The 24,186-nt window shown below is 39.9% G+C and overlaps 2 protein-coding genes across 15 annotated transcripts in view; one reads left to right on the top strand and one right to left on the bottom strand.

The window, feature by feature from the left end:
• NAB1 (NGFI-A binding protein 1) overlaps positions 1–8,738 on the bottom strand; it is a 44,763-nt gene extending 36,025 nt beyond the window's left edge. For 2 of the 11 annotated variants that reach the window (XM_019931498.3, XM_073807463.1), the window contains exon 1: positions 8,403–8,584. In XM_019931498.3, coding sequence (XP_019787057.1) covers positions 8,403–8,566 — 164 coding nt within the window. In that variant the 5' untranslated portion in view covers positions 8,567–8,584. The other 9 variants (XM_073807469.1, XM_073807470.1, XM_073807472.1 and 6 more) reach the window with 9 other exon arrangements.
• NEMP2 (nuclear envelope integral membrane protein 2) overlaps positions 1–24,186 on the top strand; it is a 400,823-nt gene that overhangs the window by 250,139 nt on the left and 126,498 nt on the right. For 3 of the 4 annotated variants that reach the window (XM_073807478.1, XM_073807479.1, XM_073807480.1), the window contains one exon: positions 2,795–2,898. The gene's annotated coding sequence lies outside the window, so the exon portion shown is untranslated. Of the gene's footprint in view, positions 1–2,794; positions 2,899–8,456; positions 8,592–24,186 lie in introns of those variants that run through there. The other variant, XM_073807481.1, reaches the window with a different exon arrangement.

A 24,186-nucleotide genomic window follows, 5' to 3' on the forward strand; every position in this document is an offset into this window, starting at 1 on the left:
AAAGGAAAGTGAAAGCTCCACTCTCAACTCAGAAAGTAAGGAGCAATTGTTAACTGGGAGATAAGACAAGCAGAGGAATATTAGGAACACCAGATCACCACATTTGGGACTTCTGCTTTATGCCATCAACCAGAATTCTACCCAGAATTCCAGTTTCAGTCATCCCATCCAAGGAGAATGCATTTCCCTACCACCTAAGGACTGACTCCTGGGAAGCCCCCATCTCCTGGAACCTCTGTGTCATCCACAATCTGCTCTAATCAATTACTGACCTCCTCAAATTTTATGGTTCTTTATTTTATAAGGGCATTGCCAGGTGACCTGATGACTTCCCAAGATACATTAAAAAAGACTGCATCTGAGCCCCACTAAACATCTGCTGACAGCCAAGAAATCATGTGGGGTGCTTCTGAAAAAATATAATTTCCTAGGTCCTTGGGTTGCATCTCAGCAGACTCTCATGATTTGGCAAATCTGGCAAACTACACTAGAGGATCCCTATTTAGTGCACTCTCTGGGCACCATGAACTCCTACAGGTTTTGAGACCACCGTCATGTTCATGCCACCTCAGTTCTCTGGAAAAAACATTCCTGCATCTTCTGAATCACCCATAGGAGGATCTGCTTTGTCCTCCCACTCCAGGGGAGACTTTTTGGGGAGAGAATCTATCATCCAGCTGGACACTAACCCACAAAAACAAGCTCTTGGGAGTTACAGACACAAGTTAAAGTCTGTATTGAACAACATTATACCAAATGGAAGGGTTTCTAGAAAGTGTCTGAGGTAGAGGAAAGGAAACCTACTTTCCCTTCATACACCTAATGCAATAGCTCCACGGGCTTTCAACTCAAGAGGATACACACAAAAAAATATCTATACACACGCATAAATATATATGTATGCACATACACACACAAAATCATTTTTATAAGAGGACTGTAACCTTGCAAGATTTATGGTGTCATCAATTATCTCACCATAAATACTCCCCCAAATTATGAAATAAAGTAAAAATTACATGAGAAAATCTAGAACAGATTTCTTGAATCTTTTTATGAGCAACAAGAGAACAAAGAATATATGATGGACAAATGTAAAAGAGAAACTAAAGGAGAACTAAAACCCAAACTTAGGTTTTATTCTTCTGAGATAAGCCAAAGATTTTAGAAAATATTAATTTTCAACTTTTATCCTTTCTCATCTTTACCCAGAAAGAAAGGAAACCCACTAGTTCCTAAGAGAAATCCCTTATGTTCCGGTAAGAAAGTAGTTATGATTATAATATCCCCATAAGGACTGATAGGACCCAGTGTACATTTCCAAAGTCAAGACACCAGATGAAAGATAAATAAGTGAACTATTTAGACTCCCAGGAGGCTTTCTAAAGGCCCACACTTACTGCTGGGAAAGGAGTTTTCTCCCTAAGCTTTTTGCTTTAAGAGAATGTTTCAGTTTCCTACAAAGCCTGTTGGGATAATTTAAACAACCACCACTTCATACATTAACTTGATTTGATTTAAAAGAAAATTTTTATGAGATTTTCTGTTTTTACAAACCCTGTATCTATTCGTGTTTCGACATGCAGGTCAAATAAATCAAAAGAAAACTTCATCTCTCCAATCTAAAGTAAACATGAAAGGATCCTAACACAATGCTATATAATATAGGAAGCTGCGAGTAGAGTAAATCTACTCAGCTGCAAACTCCAGTTACCTCGCCTGTTCAAGAGATGCTGGAACAATCATGCTGAGTGTGACCTTTTCATAAATTCCACAATTAAGAGAAACCGGTTACCCATTTTTTAACTTCACTCAAAAGCTAAACCAAGGGCCTATATACAGCAAACCTCCACTTGCACCAGCTTAAATGTTCCTCAGCCTGGTCAGCTCCAGAGGAAGAGGAATTAAACAATGGACTCATTTAAGGCCATTTGTTGTTGTTTGTTATTCAATGATCTATTTTAAATGGTAATGATTTGTTCCCGAAGCTTTTAAAAACAAACTCACTTTGGCTCCTTATGGGGTAGGATCAGTCATCTGCCAGATTTAAACTATGCTAAGTGAAATAAGGAGCTGGTTTGGCTCAGAAAACTTGACTGGTCAACTCCAGCTTTGTCCTCGAACCACAACACAGCACTTAATATGAATATGGGAAACAAAACTTCTCTGACTTTCTCCAAGCTGGGACGTGGGGATTTAGAGTAAGGCAGAGTCTTTAATGGTCACAAGGGAAAAGAAGAACTATTCCTTCAAACCTGCCTCAATCTGTTCCAAGAAGCTTCAGCCTGCCTTCTGTCCTGACTCCTCGATCAAAACTCTCGAGGAACTCCTGAGTGATCACCAGCTTTTCTCTTTAACCTCTCTGCAGCTTGACATCACTCCTTGAAACACTCTTCACCTGACTTTTTGCTATATTATGTTGCCTTCCCTTACTCTATTGTAAGTGCAGGAATTTTCCAACGTTTTATATTAGATCCCATTTCTACTGTCTTTCCATATTCTCCCATGATGATCTCGTCCACTCCCAGGCTTCAATATCACCTATAGCAGACTGACCTCCAAACTGCTATCTGTAGCTTGGACCAGTGGTTCGTGGAGTTCCTGCAAAGTGTTCTCAAATCCAAACATACACCAAGCACTGTCTCACACATAGGCATCTACTTTGCAAATAAAAGTAAATAAATACTTTGCGATTTAATACAAACTCATTTAAAAGTGTAACTGAATTCACAGTTGTTGCCATTATATCAACAAACACTAAGCAAAATTAATGAGTACTTGTTTTTTTTTTTAGTTTAAAAAGTGATCTTCATACCCGAAAAGTTTGAGAACCCAAACTTTTTCTGATAATTCAGCATTTCAACTACCATGTGGAGATTGTCAAACATCTCAAATTTGGTAAGTCCAAAAGCAAGTGTGTTATCTCATTTTCCTCCCTTCTTCCAGATTCCCAAATCTACTCTTCCCAACTCTCATTTCTTTTAGTTGCACCACTACTCTTCCAGTTTCCTGGATTAATAAAAGTAGAGATTCCTTTTTTTTTCTAATTTTATTGAGGTATAGTTGATGTACAATATTATATAAGTTTCAGGTGTACAACATAATGATTCACAATTTTTAAAGGTCATATTCCATTTATAGTCATTATAAAATATTGGCTATATTTCCTGTGCTGTACAATATATCCTTGTAGCTTATTTATTTTATACATAGTAGTTTGTACCTCTTAATCCCCTTCCCCTTCCCCACTGGTAATTACTTGTTTGTTCTATATCTGTGAGTCTGTTTGTTTTTTGTCATATTCACTAGTTTTATTTTTAAGATTCCACATATAAGTGATATTAATCAGTGTCTTTCTCTGACTTATTTCACTTAGCAAAATACCCTCCAATTCCATCCATGTTGTTGCAAATAGCAGAATTTCATTCTTTTTTATGGCTGAGTAATATTCCATTGCATGTATATACCATATTTTCTTTATCCGTTCATGTTTCTGTTTTCCTCTTCCTTCCTCCAATCTACATGTCCTTAGGCCACATCACCACCCTTTTTCTTTCTCTGCCTCAAAAGCACCTAATTCTAATTTTCCCCTTGCTTCTTGCCCCAACTTTGAAAACAGCTACCTCACCTTCAATACTTCCCATACTGCAATGCCAACTTTATCTTCCTAAAGTACAGGTGTGGCTCTTTACTCACCTATGCAAATCTCCCCACTTCATGGAGAAAAAAATCCAAACTACTCATATAGGCATCCCAGACCTGTCCAGCCTCCTCTGTGGTCCTTAACCTGCCCCTATGCTCATGCCAAACACTGGACTTTCCTCAAATGGTTCTTCACAGAGAAACTGTTAAGAATCAGGATACAGACGAGTAAACACACACTTAACCACTCTGATAAATGCTATGCCAAATGTTATCTTCAATACATAAGGAGCCATGGAACAGAGAAGCAGACTGCCATGGTCCTGTAGAACAGGTTACCTTAGGCTACAGGCTCCTTGATGGTAGGGACTAGTTCTCATTCATCTTTTATCCCCCTCTACTCCCAGCAAAGCGTTCAAGGTAGAACAACATCTCTATAAAGGCTTCTGTTGAATGAAACCCAACATTTGAGTCAGAATCTGATCAGCAGCCTCCTTTTATATTCCAAAAGGAATAACCTCTGTGTAAATTAGGGTCCAATCTAACAAAAGCACATCCTGCTACTTTACCTACAATCTTTTTCATTCTCTCATCCTCAATACTTCCCCTTTTTTATAGCCTGTGTGGTGGATTCCCATAAGATGGCCGGATGCTCTCCCTTTACAGGAACACACGTGGTTGCAGCGACAACAGACATCATGTTAGCCCAGCCCCAAAAGCAGCCTTTTAAGTCAATTTCAGGCACGAGAGATCCCAGGTCTCTTTCCTCTTGGTTTCAACGAATTAAAATGTTATCCCCTAATAAACATCAATCCTATAAATGATCATTAGACTCAAATGCATTCATGAACACTACACTTGAATCTTCCTCTTCGTGATGCAGGAAATATATATGAATACACACACTTTTATGAAGTCCATGGCATTCCAAAGAAGAGAGACTCTGCCAGGAGTGGGGAGAAACCAAGGGAAAAATCCTAGTAAAATCTGACTTATTTATGCAGAGGATTGTAAATTCCTGCCTCCCAACACAGCCTGAAATTTTTACTTTAAAATGATCTAAGTTAACAGCAAGCTCTTAACAGACTTCTAAAAAAATGTGAAAAAACTTGGGAAGCATTAGCTCACGAGTCACTTACAGATTAAGGTGAATTAGTTCCACCAGACTGTTTTCCTCTAACACCTAGATGAGATTCAGTACACGCTAAGGGAATGAAAGCTAGAGATGGGAAACGGCAAGGAAGGAGATAGGAAATCTGAGGCGAGTGACCGCGTTTAAAGCCTCGGAAGTATTGCCAAGGTTGGGAGAACGTAGCCTGAAGGTATAGGAGCCTGGGGAAAGGGTACAATGGGTACACTACAGGTTGAGACTGGAAAGGTTTATGACAAGCCAGAATTTGGCTTAGGGAAGGATAAGCCTTAAGCCTAGGAAATGAATTCTTCTCATTTTTGTCCCAGTCCTAGAACTCAACCTAAAATACTTAAATGTAGTTTAGTTACATGATGGGTTATTTAAGATAGCAGGTCGACCCAGGTCCTCACTCCTGTGTATGTGTTTTAAGTACCAAACAATTTAACTAGGCATATTTATTAATAAGCATGCAGGGATATATCCTAAGTCAAGATATTTTTGGATCTTATTACTGTAATAGCTATGAATTAAACATATAGCTTCTAATGAATTAACAGTAATTTAGGAAACTTAAAATGTTCTCTCCTACTGATTTTTTCTGAATTCTGAATGAAGCTGGAAAAAATTTCTTATAGACCTCAAAATTTTAATTAAAGTTTCAGTGTATAACCCTAAATTTATCAAAGTTAGAAAAAAATCAGATTTATTTTGCAATTAAACAATAACTTAGCTGTGATACCAACAGGTAAACACTAGTATTTCATATAATATGGCTGGAAATTCTTCAATCAACTAACAGTCAAGTTATTCAACATACATTAAGTGCCATTTGAGCATGTAGTATGCACACAGTACATATAAATTTTTTCATTTTTTTCCCAGAAATTTATCTTTAAAAATTATTAAATTAACATACTGTACAAGTTAAGGTGCAACTCTCTAAATACAATGTATTGAGAAATGACAAAACTATTTGCAAGCTTAATGGTATGTTTTAGCTGTGAGAATTCTGACGAGGATTGCTACTTTTTCCCCCAAAATCAACTTCTCTAATTTCCCACTTGTTCCATTGTTAAGTTTAAGGGAGTATATTCTACTACTGCACTAGTTTTTGAAAATGTCAGATCAAAAAGGAAATTTGCATTTAATATAAAAACTGTACTGTTTTTCATTCTACTAAAAAGAATGAACGAAGCAGTTAAAATAAAACTAAATCCAAAGCAAAGGGGCTAGGAACCTTGTATTATGCTTAAGTGGGCATTATTTATTCCTTATTATTTTTAATAAACTCCACATGAAATATGCATACACAAGATGATTATACAAGCAAGATCTTAACCTGTTCAAAACATATTAAAAAATGGTCATTTCCATGAAAGTAACATAAAATATATCATGCTTCTGTGGTATCCAGAATACAGCTTCACACTTAAAGGTAAATTGTACAAAGCTTTTATTTCCAATAATGCACATGAGTAGCACCAACAAAAACAACCTGACTTACCATAATGGAATAGATGAACCCCAAGTCTTAGGACAGAGTCTAGATCAACAGATACAAAAACCTGACATACTTCTGTTTCCATGCAACCATCTTTTACTTTAAATTTTTAAAGTTCATGCAATAAATTCTTCAAAGGTCTCCCCCACTTTGTCATACATTATAATTTCTTTCAAAGCAGCCACGGTACAAACACCCAAAATCTTTAATAAGAAATCAATATGCTCTTAATATGTGATTAAAAGAAAATATCTAATACTTTAACTGATTCTCCAAATAGCAACAAGGAGAATGAAAATATATTAACTTTTCTACAGGGCAATGGATATTTACTAGTCATCAAAAAAGAAAATTTTTTAATTAATTTAGCTGAGATTATTCAATTTTATTAATAATTCTGAAACAAGACAAGATGTATTCACCAGATATATCAAATTATTTATTAGCTATATAAGCTCACTAAATTTCCTTGTATCAGCTATAGTATTCCTAAGGATTTCTGTCATGTTCATTACATCCACAATTAGCAGGAAGAATGAAATAAAAATCTACACTGCCTCCATGTTTTTATTATTATTATTGATTTATTCACATATAATAGGAAATCACCAGAGCCAAGGAAAACGAAATTTTTCCAACACCAGGATGGCATATTAACTTTTGTGCAAGATGTTAAAAATAGTAAAATTAAAACAAGAAAGCTTCCAATGGTTCCTTAACATTTTCTTTCAAGACTTGATTTTCCAATAACTAATAGTCAAACAGGAATAAAGAAAGCTGACCTTGCCAGACATCTATAAACTCTCAAGAGAACACTTACATGCAAGGTAATACCTATAAGGACAACATAATTTTTAAAACTTAACGAAAATACTAAATGTTTCAAATGCTGGAAAATGGAGGAAAAAAGGATATCCCCTGAATCTAAGCCACTTTTACTGGCACTTAGACTAGACTAGAGGCAGCTTTTTAGGTCTTCTGGAAAATATCAGTCCCCACCCGAAATAGAGAAAGTAAATCCTCTGCATCCTTTCTCCCAATATTCCTTCTTAAAACCCACACATAAATCAGGACGTGTCATAATCTGTTATGTTTTAGAGGGGAAATTTTTCAAAAAAGTGAAAATCTAAGAAGGTATTTCATTGCGTGCGCACTTCTCTAACAAAACAGCCTAGCATTTCCTACGTGACTAATCTTTTTAAAATTCAGTTCCTATGCAATCTAATATTATCTATTAAAACTGCCAAAATATTTTTAAACAAGATCCGAGTATCTCCCTCTCAGCTCTGATCTTTGCACTCCTTAAGTTTGCAGACACGTCACTGGCAAACCAATTGGTAGTGACAGGTTACTCCAAATCAACTCTTTCGGAAGGAAATTTTAAATTGACATCTACCCCCAAATTTTCCATGCCTCCCGGATCTCACGTAGTGAGGAATTAAGTATATGCAAGTCAAGGATTCCTCCTGATCACCTGCTGCAAAACGTGGTCTGCGGAACCTATAAATGCAAATATATTCCAATTCAATTATCCTTTCCCCCAAGATCTTACAACAATTAGGCTCACTCGAAGTGTCGTTTCATATCTTGCGCCTTGTGAACCCTGACAATGCAGCCCATAAGCATTTGATTGCACTTGCAACGTTTCTCCATGAATAAGGTCACAGACTACTGCATCCAAAGCTTGTATGTGCCACATGTGTTTGCAAATCCCACACTCGGCCTTAACGAGCACGAGTCTCTCGCTTCCATCGCACCTCAGTGCCAAGTTTCTGTAAGCCACTTCCAAACAAAACTCTCCTTCCGCTTTCCAAAAGAAAACTACATTCCAAAGGAGAGGATACCCAGGACGAAAATTAAGGCTCTAAGTGCAACACTCTTACAAAGTAAACAAACCAACAAAAAGATTCTGCCCCTGCGGAAGGTGGCTGCAAAACTCTGGGGCCGGCGCGCGCACCCACCGCGCACCACAGACCACGCAACCCACCACCGCTCCGCGCTCCGCGTCCCGCGCGACGGCCCCAGCCAGGTCAGGAGAATGGACGCTGCGCCCCCGGCTTTCTGGGAGGAGAATGCACAGGTCGGCCCCGCTGACTCGCTCGCCCTCTTCTCGCTGCCCCTGCGCACCGAATTTCTCCGGGAATCGCCCACACGAGCCCGATGCCGCCCTCTCCTTCCGGCGGCGGCCGCGCGGGGCCAGCTGCCCTGGACGCCCGCCTCCCCAGGTGCCGGCGCGGCCCGGAGACTCCGCCGCTCCAAGTTCGCCCGTGGTCGCACGAGCTTGAACGCATCCCGCAGTTGGCGGACAGCCAGTTGGTACGTACTAGGCCAGCGGCTGCAGCAGTCTTGGCGCGCTCTCCCCCAGGACGCCTTAGCAACTCCGAAGTGACGGCCCCCGGCTCTCTCTCATTCGGCTGCTGCGGCCGGGACGCCCCCGCTCCCATCGATGGGGGAAGGAAAGGTGGTGGGCGCTCTCTCCCTGCTCCCCCCACCCCCAGCTAGGGCCCGCCACTCCTTCCCGCCCGCCAGCCCCGACGGCGCTCGCTCGGCCGCGGTGGCGGTGGCGGCGGCTCCTCCCGGCGCGGGCGGCGGCGGCACCTCCCCCGCCGCGTCCTCCCCCCTGCTCCCCGCCTCCCTTCCCTCCCCGCGCGCGCTGCCCGTCCCCTCCCCCTCCCCCGCCCGCCTTCGCCGCCTCTACCCCCCCACCCCGCCCGCTGTCACATTGGGAGATTCCGCTCTTGGTACATTCGCCGCTCTGGCTCCCGCCCACGCGCGGCCGAGTGACGCAGATCCCGGCGTGGGCAGCCGCTGGGCGGGGGCGGGGGCGGTGGCCGCCGGGGCCCGGGCTCGGCCTCGGCCTCGGCCTCTTCCCGCCGCCCCCTCCGCGGAACCCGGAGGGCGGCCCATTCACTCGGCAGCTGGGAGGAACCAAGTGGGCGCCCGGGAGGGGGCGGCTCCCGCGAATCCTGCTCCCGGCGGGGGGAGGGGGCGGGAAGGAGGAAAACGGGGGTGGCGGGAGGGAGGGAGGGGACGTCGCCTCGGGCCTGCTCTCCAGCTGCCGAGGGAACTGGGAAGGTTTGCAATTTAAAAAAAAAATTTTTTTTTAAATGTGTGAGGTTCCCAATATAGTGTTTCAAAGAGCACGCCCCGCCAAATCCAACATCCCCCGGGAGGCTGATTTAAAAAAAAAATAGCACGCTCAGCCCACTAATCTGGGCGCCCGTCTCGCCTCTGCTCCCGCCCGAGCCGGCTTGAGGCTGGTGGGCCAGGTGCGCCCCTCCCGGCCGGCCCAGGCATCCTGCGGGAAGTGGGCTGCGACCGCAGGGAGTGGGGGTGGCAGGTGCGCGGCGCTGGGAGGAAAACTGGCAGTTCCAGAGCATCTCAGCCCCGCCCATCTTGCCCCTTGCCCACCACCGTCCTGGCGTAGGGAGGAGGGGAGGAGTGGGAACCCACAAACCCGAAGTGAGGCGTTGACAACCGTCTTGTTTGCTGGGTAACTTAATTCCAACCTTCTCAACCCTCCGGAAAACCTGCTTGTTACTTTACTGGCTAATATTTTCTATTTCCACGGTGTAAAAATCCGACAGCGCTAGAACAGTCCTGGCGTGTGTTCGAATAGAGTTCCCAAGGCACGCTGTAGAATTTTTGAGTTTGGTTTGCATGAACTTTTTCTAACCAAAGAAAGTATTAAAACACCTCCAAAAATGTACTTAAACGATTGCCAAAAAATTTGGAAATTTGTTTTAGGGTCTATTTTTCCTTTCTTTGCAAAAACGGGAAAAGGGAAGAATTCCTCGAATTTTAGCATTGTGTTCTTGAAGTGTAGAGAGCATCTAGTAAATCTAAAACTACTGCAAATACAGGTAAAATTCCGTTTAAACGTACATATACAAACAGCTTTATAGGAGGCCAGTCCCACATCCTGGCTGGCCTCCCAGAGTGTGCCTACTTTGCTGATGGGGATACAAAGCATTCTTTGAGATGGGAAATTCTTCATACCGCATCTTTATGTTGCAGCAATGGATGGGGATGATAACATTGAAAGAAAAAAAACCTTATTAAAGTACTGAATCTTTCTTTTTCTTTTTGCAAAAACATGTTATAGGAATGAGTAATGCCACAATGGAATATATATAATTAAACTTCTTTCTCCAGTATTAGTGAAAGGTTCTGTCTGGAATAGTTGTGTTGATTTTCATATGAATAAGCATGCTTACTTCCTTGAATTTTTTTTCAGCGGAAGAATCACTACTGGAAGCGTATCTTAGCCTAATTGTCTCGGTTTTGCAGCTGTGGACCCTATTCTGCTAAAGAGAAAGTTAACTTCGGTTGTAATAAAATAAAGACAGCTTTTTTGGAAAGATATAGGTTAACAGATTTTCAAATGAACAAATGAAATCTGCAGAATTATTTTCTTCCAGTTCCTCTCTGGAATCCTGATGTTTTGCAAACATTGTTTGTTCTGAACAGCTAGAGAAAGATAATTTTCTTCCATAAAGATGTACAATCAGTGATTCATAAGTCATGAAATGAGTAGTCTTACCTGGACTTTTGAGCCTCCCAGTAAAATTGTTTCCAGAGTTGGAAGAAATGACATTAAATCCTCTTCCCAAACTTGTATCTGTCTGACCAGCACTGAACATAATGCTGAAAAGGAAATGTGTCAGGGCAGATAGTTTTTTTTCTGACTTGTAACTGGTTATTTCTACAGTTAAGCACTGAAATCTCTCCTTGTTTGTTTTCTGAGCACATTTAGGTAGTATATTTTTCCCACATTAAGAATGGCATTTTTGGCCCACTTTGCATTGCCTTAAACACCCATGGTACTGGGGGAAATGGGAGGAAGGAAAATGAAGGAAAGATAAAATTTTAAGCTTTTAGTATCTAATTCTGTATGTCTGTATGACAACAGTGTAGTTAATATGGCTGCTCAAAAAGAGAATGGAGGCATTCACCCGTATCTGAGACAGCTCAGATAAAGAAACATTGATTCTTATTTACCTCCTTACCACTTACTTTCATAGCCAGTGCTACCCCTGAACACCACCTCCTCTGCAACACACACACAGTCTTCTGCCATTCCCAGGCCCTGGTGGTTTGTTAAGGAACAGCATTCCATCCTGTAAGGTAACAGTTATGGTTTCTGATTATTGTATATTCCATTCTATCCTGTAAGTATGTCTTACACTTCCCTTGAATTCAGTAAATTCTTAAAATTCAGTAAAATTCTTTAAAAAAATAATTATTAAAAATACTTCGGTGATTAGTGCATTTGCAAAAATAAGGGGTTTTTGGACAAAAAAAAAATTTCCACATTGTGAAACTAAAAATAAAGTTTTTAATAAAAAAAAAAATGTAGGGCTTCCCTGGTGGCGCAGTTGTTGAGAGTCCGCCTGCCGATGCAGGGGACACGGGTTCGTGCCCCGGCCCGGGAAGATACCACATGATGCGGAGCAGCTGGGCCCATGAGCATGGCTGTACCGCAAAAAAAAAAAAAAAAAAAAAAAAATGTAGAAAGTTGATAGTGGTTCTGACATTAGAGTGAAAGTTTCCCTGAAAGAGCATTAGTTTATTACTTTTAGAAAGATTTCTTTAAAATGCTTCAGTGATTCAAAACAAAAGAACAAATGATTTTAAATATTCTTAGAGTAGAGAAGGAATAACACTATGGCTTGTAACCTACAAGATCTAAGATATAGCATAATTCTATCCTGTTGTTCTTCTGTTGCCTTAGAACAATTCCATACTTAACGAATTTTCCACTCTATGTGGTGGTGGTCCTAGAGTTAACTGAGTCCTGTGTAATATTCATAATATCAGAAATATAATTTAAATTTCACTTATTTTACAATATGAAATTTAAAGTTTTGGATGTATATGTAGATTAAATAGATTTTTTAGTGTATAGAGATTTGACTATTTTAAAATATAGGGAGATTATAAACAAGTTTCTTAAAGGTATGCTAATAGGAATATATATAACTGATCATTCCAAGAGCCGTGACTTTAAAAACATTTGCTCTTCTAAAAAAATAAACAAATCTTCATACATTGCATTTTATTACAAGACACTATAGAATTTTTTTTAACATCTTTATTGGAGTATAATTGCTGTACAATGGTATGTTAGTTTCTGCTGTGTAACAAAGTGAATCAGCTATACGTACACATACATCCCCATATCCCCTCCCTCTTGCATCTCCCTGCCACCCTCCCTATCCCATCCCTCTAGGTGGACACAAAGCACCAAGCTGATCTCCCTGTGCTATGCGGCTGCTTCCCACTAGCTATCTGTTTTACATTTGGTAGTATATATAAGTCCATGCCACTCTCTTGACACCATAGAATTTTAAGAGGTAAAGGATTGTGAAGTTCACCTAATTCAACCTCCTTCGTATATTCAAAGTATTTTCAAATAATTTTCAGAAATTCAGCATACAACTAATCTAGCTTCCAGTAAGTTGGTTATTTGGAACTTGTATTGCAATCCCTGGTGGGAAAAGAAAGGAAATTGTTATATTCCCAAGATGGACTATAAATCCTTATAAAATGCAAGTGAAAATACACAATTACAGACTTAGTGGGGAGCTAGGTAGGATCTTAGGAATCATCTAATCCAATTGACTTCTACAGATAAGGACATTTATACTATACCTTCCTGATATAAAGAGAAGAAAAATACTAATATAGTATTAGGCAGTAAATACAGCCAAACATTTAGTTGAATGAAGAGTAATTCTGGTTTCAATAACTGCTCCAATATAAAATAAAAATTTCTTAAAAAACTGGCATTCAGGGACAATAATCCTCTCATTTTTCAAATAAAGATTCTTGGAATTTGAGAGAAAAATAAATAATGTTAAATGGTTAAAAAATAATTAATTAAAAAAATAAAAGTTTGTCTTCAAGACAGAAGAGAATGTAAATGGAAACTTTTGAAAAGACTATCTAAAGAGAATTTCTGGACATTTTTTAGGGATAATGCCTTGTTTTTCTTCCTCCTCTATCCTCTCTGGCAGCAGTGGTTACAACTCAGCTACTCTTTCTCTTTTCTTCCCACCTTTTCCCATTTTTCTGGCATTCACTGTGCAGGACCTGTATAGTTAACTACTCCATGACACTATTTCAGGCCTCAACAACACTAACTACTGTCCACTCATTCCTGGCTGTTACAAACTGAATGTCTGTGTCCCCACCAAATTCATATATTGAAATGCAAACCTCCAATGTGATGCTATTAGAAGTGAGCTGTTGGGAGACAATTAGGTCATGAGGTCGAAGCCCTCATTAATGGGATTAGTGTTCTTATAAGCGAGACCCCACAGAGCTCTTTTGACCATTCTGATATGTGAGGACATAGCAAGAAGACAGCCATCTATAAACCAGGAAGTGGCCCCTCACCAGATACAGAATCATCTTCCGGTGCCTTGATCCCAGACTTCCAGATTCCAGACTGTGAGAAGTAAATGTTTGTTGCTTAAGCCATCAGCTGTATGGTACTTTTTTTAAAAATAAATTTATTTAGTTATTTTTGGCTGCATTGGGTCTTTGCTGCTGCGCGCAGGCTTTCTCTAGTTGCAGTGCGCGGGCTTCTCATTGGGGTGGCTTTTCTTGTTGCCACCGCACGGGCTCTAGGCGTGCAGGCTTCAGTAGTTGTGGCACGTGGGCTCAGTAGTTGTGGCTCATGGGCTCTAGAGCACAGGCTCAGTAGTTGTGGCACACGGACTTAGTTGCTCTGCAGCATGTGGCATCTTCCCGGACCAGGGATCGAACCTGTGTCCCCTACATTTAGCAGGTGGATTCCTAACCACTGTGCCACCAGTGAAGCCCCATATGGTACTTTTTGTTATAGCAGCCTGAGTGGACTAAGGCACTGGCCATTAATGATTCTCAGCTAACTACACAAGGCACAGTGGAGAGTAGGTTAAAAAAAAAATACTCTGCTCAGCCTCTGGAATCTATCTAAACCGTCTTCCATTTGCACACTTCATTCTTGGCTTTCTTTCTTATTCCTCACAATCCCATGTTTAGCTTTTGCTTTTCTCCACCCAATTTGCTGGATTGACAGTAAGTCTGTGCTCACTCTCCCACCTTGTCTCTGTGCTTGTCTTTTTCTTCATATCTACACTCTGCCGGCAGAGGACCCACCAGCTCAAGTCCCCCTTTTAAGCATTCCACATGAGAGTGGATGGAAGATTTTGTTTGTTTCCTTAACAAAGGTTTATGACTTGTTAACCAAGATGTGAGAAAAGGAGTAAGAAAAGAGCATGTGAAGGAAGAGAACCTTTCTTGAAGTAAATGGGCAAGAGTTGGAAGAAAGAGGGAAGAGATGAAGAGACAAAAAGAAGATAACTGCATTTGTGAGAAGCTGACTAAAGTGGTCATAACTCTTCTGGAAGAAGTGAAAAACCAAAGAAAAAGTACCTGAGTCCATGGCTCTCCTGAAGGAGAAAAAAGAAGAGACAGAGATCATCCCAACATAAATTCCTCTAAGCTCGCCACAAAAGTGTGCTCTTGACCTGGGACAGATGGCAGTGATGGAATGGAGTATTGGGGATAGATGTGCAGGAAGAAGGGACAGAGAAACAGCGGGCATCCTGCTCTCTTCACTTGCAGAGAGCCTGTATATTATCTTTAAGTTGGATTGGAAGAGGTGGTGAATGTATCAGATACAAGTGTGTATCAGGAAAAGGAAAGAAAAGCAGAATGGGTTCAAAAAACACCCTCTGCACCAAGTGCTTTCACCACACTATGGTTCACATATGAAGAAATTGAGTGTGTTAATATTAATGATTGGGCTAATTGTCACAACAAAGTACTCAACACTGCCTTCTAGGAGCAGACACTTGGAAAGGACAATGCATGTATTGTACAATAAGAGACTTAGAACTATTGAGATAAAAGTAAATCAAACATGGTTCTGTTCACATATAATTGCCAAGTTACGGTTTGGATTAGATTGTTGTGCTTACCCAGATTTACACATCGTGATTCATCAGCCTGCCCAGGATTGGCAATAATATATGGTAGTCAAAAATTTTAAGGACCTTGATTTCTTAATAATAGAAACTATTGCTGCATTTTTTTTTTCTCTTTCTACCGTAACAACAGTCGTGACAGAAAGAGAGTTTTTTCCAACTACAAATATATTCCTCAAATAAAATTTTCCAAATCTGGTGTCGGGGCTCTTATGCAAATTGCTGGTCAAAGGGTAAATAACCTTTAGAAGGGTAATTTGGCAAATTGAGCCAGGAGTTTCAAAAGTGTTCATACAATTTTTTTTTTTTTTTTTTCGGTACGCGGGCCTCTCACTGTTGTGGCCTCTCCCATTGCGGAGCACAGGCTCCGGACGCGCAGGCTCAGCGGCCATGGCTCATGGGCCCAGCCACTCCGCGGCATGTGGGATCTTCCCGGACCGGACCGGGGCACGAACCTGTATCTCCTGCATCGGTAGGCGGACTCTCAACCACTGCACCACCAGGGAAGCCCAAAAAGTGTTCATACAATTTGATCCAACAGATTCACTTCTAGGTTATTCTAAGTTTATAAACATTAAGAGGAAGATATTTATTACAACATTATTTACAAAATTGAAAAAGCAAAACATCCGAGATGATGAATTGGTTAAGTTATAGCACATCGATATAACGGAATACATTTAATAACATTGGGAAATGCTCATGATACAATAATAGTGGTCAAAATAGGACAGAGCAGAACAAACTATAATCACTCTACCTAAATATGAAAGGAAATTTACCAAATGTTAGCAGTAGTTATCTCTAGATGATGGTATTATAATTTTTTTTGCTTCTTTTAGTTTTCAAAACTTTAACAACAAACATGCATTACTTTAAAAATCGGGGGAATTTTAAATGTTATTTTAAAGAAAGATCCTGCTTCAAAAGCAGTTTACAATGAAATAAAAATGAAAACAAAGTTGTATGTTTATCTATTTGAAGACAGCAACAAAAATCAGGAACTTATCCAACAAATATGTATGTATGGAGCCCTTCGTACGTTATTAGTCCTGTATAACTCTGTGTGTTGTGAGCCTACCATGTGTGAGATGTGAATATATGTGTGTGTGTATATATATATATCATTATATATGTGTATATATATATCATTATATGTGTGTATATATCATTATATATATCTGTATATATATATATAATGTTACAAATATAGTCATCCTTCTTTTATTTTTCTGATTAATCATTCAGGCAGGTATAAACTTGTATCTTCTTGAAGGTGCCCCTACTCCAGGGACGTATGCAGTCCCTGGGCTTTTGTAATTCTTTCATTGGGCTTCCACAGGCAAACAGTGACAGAATTGGCTTCTGGGCAGCCCCTGGTGTCACTGTTTCTCACTGCCCCTGTTTTGCCGCAGTAAACTTGGGCCCACCAGATGCAGTGCTGGCCCACCAGGTCCAGTACTGCTGAGACCCTTCTGCAGCCTGCGTGGTTCTTTAGGGGAGGACAGAGGAGCCCACTCTCTATCTCCAAGACTGCCCTTTGCAGGGCTCTGCTCTTCCTTCATTTCACAAACAGAACCATCTCCCAAGAGTGTTGGCTCCATGCTGGCCTTGGTCAGCTCCAGACTCAAAGCCACTCCTATCCGCATCCCAGAATCAAACTACCAGCAGCGGCTCTCTTTCAGACTACTTTCTGATAGATTTTAAATTTGTCTTACAGTATCTTTTCTGGATTATATAAATTTTGAGTCATTCTTCTCAGTCCTGTTCTTCCAACCTCTCAGCTTGCCTAACAGTCGAGGTTCATTTGCGTAAGGACTATTTACATTGCTGACAAGGTTCCCGTGGCAGGCTGCCCAGATGCTTACGATCCAGATCCTCTGAGCACCAGGGTAGTTGCACAAGGCCCCTCTGTGTGCCTGGTTGTCGCCCTCCACTCCTACTCACACATACTATAGAGGAGTAGGAGTTTTGAAGAACTGAACGCTCCACCTTCCTTGTATGCTAAGGTCAAGAAATAGGCAGGTTACTTATAAGGTGGCATTTTTCAAACAAGAATGGACATCCAGAAACAGATGGACAGTGGGACGGCCATTAGAGGCAGGACAAGGTGTTATAAAGAAGTAAGAATTGTCTAGGCTTTCCACTCAGCACAGCAGTCTGACAGCTATGTGTCCTGTCTGAGAAAGAAAGGGGGACTCAGGTGAGGCAGGTCCCCAGTGCTGCCAGGAGCAATGTGGTTGCTCCTTTCTCTGCAGGGCTGCACAGAGATCTAGGCAACATCACTTTGGATTTCATCCTACTTCCTTCACTAGCTTTCACCCCCCCTGTCAGGCACCCAGTGTTCTTCTGATGTCTGAGTTTGGTTTGTTTCCTGAGAAGGAAGAATATGATCTGATCCAGATATACCTGGAGGTGTTAATGTTGCAGTGTGCTACTTTTCCAAAGATGTGCATGCCTGGAGATTGTTTGAGCAATAACTAAACACCTACTGAAGGACACACACACTGTACTATACTCAAGAGAATTTAAAAAATAAATAGACAAGCCTCTGCCCTAATTCCTGGTCTAGAAAGGGGAATAGACATGTGAAAGAATAGTTGCTCCACGTTGTAAGATGTTCTTAGTCACACAGTGGAAAAGGTGATGATTCTGCCTTGGATGGGGCACAGGGGTGAAAGTCATGAGGCTTACAAGAAAGTGACAGTTGGACAGGTCTTGAAGGATGAATTTAATAGAAAGACTCAGGAAGTACGGGCACTCCCCAGCAAGTACAGAGGCAGTGAAACAGCATGAAGCAAGAGCAGTGAGTTAGGGCAATAATTGTAAAATGAAACCTAACTGGTTCCAAATGACTTCAGAATGAAATGTGAGGGGGCCAGAGGCAGAAGATGAGGTTGCAAAGAACAAATTATGTAGCATCCTCATATGATACTCTAAGCAGTTGTGGGTTTTATCCTGCTGGTATAGCCCTCATCTTCAGTGAGTACAAGAATCAAACTGGTAGTGTTAGACATCAGAATAGTAGTTAAAATTAGGGAAGAAGGAGGTGATTGGAAGGGGAACAATCAGGACTTCTGAAGTGTTGGCAAGGCTCTCTTTCTTGTTTTAGGCTGTGCTTATATGGCTGTTTACTTTGTAAGAATTTATTGAACTGCATGTTTATGATTTCAGTACTTTTCTTAATGCATGTTACACTTCTCGATTGTAAAAAAGTTTTCTTTTTAATCAAACTGGGTAATTTGTTCAAAACACAGATTCCAGGGCCTCACACTCAGACATTCTGAGTGTAGGCCTGGGCTGGGACTCAGGAATCTGCATTTTTTAAACAATTACCTTGGAGAATCTAAAGCCAAAAGGGACCCCTAGACCACACTTTGAGAACACTGCTAGGGCTGTTGGGGAGTCACCCAAAAGGTTTAAGCAAGAAATTAAGAACAACGATTTGCCTGTCTGAATGTGCTGGATTAGGGAGAGGAATAAGTTGAGGATGGCTTCCATCTTATACCCAATAGCACTTGCAGGTCCTATATCCCATTCCCTCTTTGCTTTCGAAAGAGATGTGACAAACAAGGTGCTAATGTATTTTTTGAGATGTGTTTTCTTTTGGGGGTTTCTTAAATATGAAAAAATTTGACCCCAGTACAATAATTTCTGATAGTCAAATTTAAGGCATGGAACAAGCCCGTGGGATAGATAATCTGGGGCAAGGAGCAACTTTCTAGAATTTTTTAAATGAGTGCGTGCTTAGCCTATGAGTGATAGTTGTTCAGCTACTGACCCACCACTGTTATGTCATGTACTTAAGGATAAGTGATTTACATGGATGCAGCTAAATTCTTTTTCTTGTGCCCCTTTATAATCAGAGGGATATTGTTGTGACATAAAGCAGCCAACATGGTATTCTTCCAAACCATAATCCCTATGGGAAAAAAAAAGACAAATTTCGTTTTTCCTTTGGTGTTCACAGAGTTGGAAAAAGAAAGGGGAAACTTTACTTGGCCTTAAACAGAGAATGGGAAAGTCCAAAAATATGACACAAAATGTGCACAGATTTTTCTCCTCATGACTGAAATACTGAGGAAATGCCACAAGGTTTTTTAATTGCCAAAATTATTACTTTGTAACCAGAGTCTGTCAGTCCATTCATTAGATCAGCAAAAATGTTTAAGTCTGACAACACAAAGTGTTGGCTAGGATTAAGAGCATAAGGATTCATATGCGTATAAATTGATGTAATCACTTTGGAGAGCAATTTGGCAATATTTAGTCGAGTTAAAGGTGTGCATACTCTTTGACCCAGAAATTGCACTCCCAGGTATATTCTCAGAGAAACTCTCTTACCTATGCCCAAGAATATTCACAGCATCACTGGTTGCAGTACTTAAAACTTGGAAACAACCTGTTGATATATCAATAGGAGAATTTATGAGTAAATTGTGATATATTCATACAGTGGATATAGCTGTGAAAATAAATGAAATAGATCTACATATCTTCCATGGGAGCATCTCACAAATATGATGTTGGATAAAAGAGCAAGTGGCAGGGCTTCACTGGTGGCGCAGTGGTTGAGAATCTGCCTGCTAATGCAAGGGGACACGGGTTCGAGCCCTGGTCTGGGAGGATCCCACGTGCTGCGGAGCAACTAGGCCCGTGAGCCACAACTACTAAGCCTGCCCATCTGGAGCCTGTGCACCACAACAAGAGAGGCCGCAATAGTGAGAGGCCCGCACACTGCGATGAAGAGTGGCCCCCGCTTGCCACAACTAGAGAAAGCCCTCGCATAGAAACAAAGACCTAACACAGCAAAAATTAATTAATTAATTAATTAACTCCTACCCCCAACATCTTCTTTAAAAAAAAAAAAAAGAGCAAGTGGCAGATAAATGTGTACAATATGATGACATTTATATCTAGGTTAAAAATTGTAAATACTATTGTTGTGTGGGAAATTGCCTTGCTGCTACGGAAGCCTGTTAAGTATAACAACAGGCAAGCTATCCAAGAGATCACAGAACAGAAGGGCTTACAGACCAAAATGAGTTGCTTAAATCTCATGGTTTATTAAATCAATTGAAAACACACAGCAGGAAGCAAGGTGAAAGAGCTGGGGTGATTGAAGATGACACAACCTGAATCCTCAGCCCTGTCCCTATCTTCCTCGATAAGGATATGCCAACAAGGACCAGAGTTGAGATTTGAGCAAAGCGACCCAACACATAGAAGGTGCCTAGTGTCAAAATGCACACTTGCTCTGCAGGTTTGGGAGCAAGTGCATCTGTCTGATAGCTGTATTGTAATTAGCCTGATGAGCAGTTATGGATTTTATTTTGCATTAGTTGTGCAGAGGACGTGAGGAGCCAATGGTCAGCCGAACTAAGAGCTCGTAAATAGTGAATGCCTCGTGTGCCTCCTGTATCTTCAGTGTGTCATGAGTATTTGATGATTCATGGCCTCATATATGTCTAGTGTATCATGACTATTAGGTATTTCTTGGTCTTTCCATCCATTTCTAATTATGTTCATTATAGTTCATTATTCAAATACTCTACTTTATCTATGTCTAACATGTCTCAGAAGTTACTGACTAAAAAAAAAAAAGTTACTGACTTATCTTACGTATTTTACAAAATTTGCCTGTCTCATAAGCTATTTGCTTTAATTCTAGTTTCACTTTTCTCCCTATGTATTCATTTCTCTTATTTTTTAAAGCAGAATTGAATATTCTTTGTTAATTGAAATATAGTTAACATATAATATCATGGTAGTTTTAGATGTACTACATAGTGATTTGACATTTGCGTACATTACAAAATGATCACCTTGATAAGTCTAGTAACCATCTGTCTTCATATGAAGTTATTACAGTATTATTGACCATACTCCTTATGCTGTATATTACATCTCTGTTACTTATTTATTTTATAACCAGAAGCTGTTACTGCTTAATCCCCTTCACCTATATTGCCCATTCCCACCCCTCTCCCTTCTGGCAACAACCTGTTTGTTCTCTGTATCTATGAATCTGTTTTCATTTTGTTTTGTTTGTTTTGTTTTTTAGATTACACGTAAAAGTGAGATCATATGGTATTTATCTTTGTCTGACGCATTTCACTTAGCATGATACCCTCTAGATCCATCCATGTTGTCACAAATGATTTCATTTTTTATGGCTAAGTAGTATTCCATTATATATATATACCACATCTTTATGTATTCAACTGTCAATGGATACTTAGGTTGCTTCCATATCTTGACTGTTTTAAATAATGCCACTATGAACATTAGTGTGTATATTTCTTATAGAATTAGTATTTTTGTTTTCTTTGGGTAAATGCCCAGTGGAGTTGCTGGATTGTGTGGTAGTTCTATGTTTAATTTTTTGAGGCACCTCCTTACTGTGTTCCACAGTGGCTGCACCAGTTTACAAGCCCACCAGCAGCACACAAGGGTTCCCTTTTCTCCACATCTTCATCAATGCTTGTTATTTGTTGCCTTTTTCATAATAGCCATTTTGACAGGTGTGAGGTAGTATCTCATTGTGGTTTTTTGCATTTCCCTCATCATTAGTGATGTTGAGCATCTTTTCATGTGACTGTTGGCCATCTGTATGTCTTCTTTGGAAAAATGTCAACTCAGATTCTTTGCCCAGTCTGGTGCTTGTTTTTTTGATGTTGAGTTATATGAGCTATTTATTTTACATAGTATCCCCTTACTGGATATATTGTTTGCAATTATCTTGTCCTATTCAGTGGGCTGCCTTTTTGTTTTGTTGGTGGTTTCCTTTGCTGTGCAAAAGCATTTTAATTTGATATGGTCATATTTGTTTATTTTTGGTTTTATTTCCCTTGCCTAAGGAGATCCAAAAAATATTGCTAAGACTGATGTCAAAGAGCATACTGCCTATATTTTCTTCTGGGAGTTTTATGGTTTCAGGTCTTATATTTAAGTCTTTAATCCATTTTGAATTTATTGTTATATATGATGTGAGAAAGTAGTACAGTTTGATCCTTTTGCATGTAGCTGTCCAGTTTTCCCAGCACCATTTATCAAAAAGGCTGTCTTCCCCATTGTATATTCTTGCCTCCTTTGTCATAGATTAATTGACCATATAAGTGTGGGTTCATTTCTGGGCTCTCTATTCTGTTCCATTGATCTGTGTCTGTTTTTGTGCCAGTACCATACTGTTTTGATTACCATAGCTTTGTAGTATAGTTTTAGGATGCTTGATACCTCCAGTTTTGTTCTTCTTTCCCAAGATTGCTTTGGCTATTCTGGGTCTTTTACGGTTCCAATACAAATTTTAGAATTATTTGTTCTAGCTCTGTGAAAAATGTCATGAGTATTTTGGTAGAGATTGCATTGAATCTGTAGATTGTCTTGGGTAGTATGGTCATTTTAACAATATTAATTCTTCTAATTCATAAGCATGGTATATCTTTCCATTTGTTTTTGTCTTCTTCAATTTCTTTCATCAGTGTCTTATAGTTTTCAGAGGACAAGTCTTTCAGAATTGAATACTTATAAATAATTCAGTAAACAGACATTGTAAATATATGTGTAACATGGTTAAAGTATAAATAAATGCTTGGAAAGAGTAATCCCCAAGTTCAGCATTTGGCTCAAGGTGGTGGAGAGGGAAAAAAAATGTATTCAGATGGAGTTCACAGGGCTTTAATTACATTAGTAATGTTTTATTTTTCAATATGGATGGTACATGTATGAGTACTTATTATATTATTCTTTAAATTTTTCACATCTGGACTTTTTCAAAATAAATTTAAGAAAATTTTGAAATAGTAAATATCTGGTGTCTTACATGTAATAGGCATTTAATACATATCATTTTGATCTTAATAAAGTTAAAGTATTTGACTGGGCTAACTAAATTGATATGTCATCCTTCTATTGCTGGTACATACATATATTTTTCAACAAATATTTGCTGAGTACCTACTATTTACAAGGAAGGCATTGCACCAGTTGATATGGACGATGAAAAGTTGAGTGAAAGAAAATTCTTACTCTCAAGAGTTACTCTCAAGGTTGCAATTTAATTGGAGAGTTGAGACTACTGAAAAAATAAGAACAATACCAGAGCATAATATAAGTGCCTTTAGAGATGTGCAGATTGTGGCTAGTCAGTCAGTCTAGCATGAGATCAAAATGCCTTTGAGAAGTGGCATTCAATCTGGGCCTTGAAAGAAGTACATGTCAGCAGGTGAAAACAGTGAGGAAAGCATTCCAGGAAAAGGAAATACAATGGACAGAGAAGTAAAGTGTAGGGCATGCTCACTCCGTGTCAAGGGTGGGTATGGGAGAGTGACACAGAGGGTGTTAATAAGTTAAGTCAGGACAAGAATCCTTCTATACAACATTAGCAGTGGTTACCTATGGTTGAGATTACGGGTAATTTCAATTTTTTTCTTTGTAATATTCTGTATAGTCAACATATTCTACAGTGACCATATATTACCATATATTACAGTGACCACAAAATTGATTTTTGTTGAAATAGCTGGACAATTTGCATATGGAGCTCTGACCATCTGGAAAGGCAGGGACAAATACTGTGTTTTGCTCTTTTTGAGATTTATCAGGATTGCCTGGCTAAAGCCCATTAACGGAGAACAGTAATGAGGCCCTGAAATAAAATTATCTTTAGGAATGGGCAGACTTAGGTGTCCTGTCATAAACATAAGAGCCTAGGCATTCTTGGAGGAAGCATAGCACATGGCTAAGCTGGAAGTTCCTTGGGACCCAGCCACCCTGGCCCAATGCTGTGCATTAGGGGAAAATGGTAACTATTGCTGAGTATGTGAAGGACTTGAAGAGAGCTGTAACTGCAGATCCACAGGTCAGGGCCCTACCATAGCTGCGCAGGGGCCAAAACCAGCAAAGGCATTTTCACAGAATGGACTATGTACTGA

This window comes from Tursiops truncatus, chromosome 7, assembly GCF_011762595.2.
Source record: "Tursiops truncatus isolate mTurTru1 chromosome 7, mTurTru1.mat.Y, whole genome shotgun sequence".
NCBI classification, from domain to species: Eukaryota; Metazoa; Chordata; class Mammalia; order Artiodactyla; family Delphinidae; genus Tursiops; species Tursiops truncatus.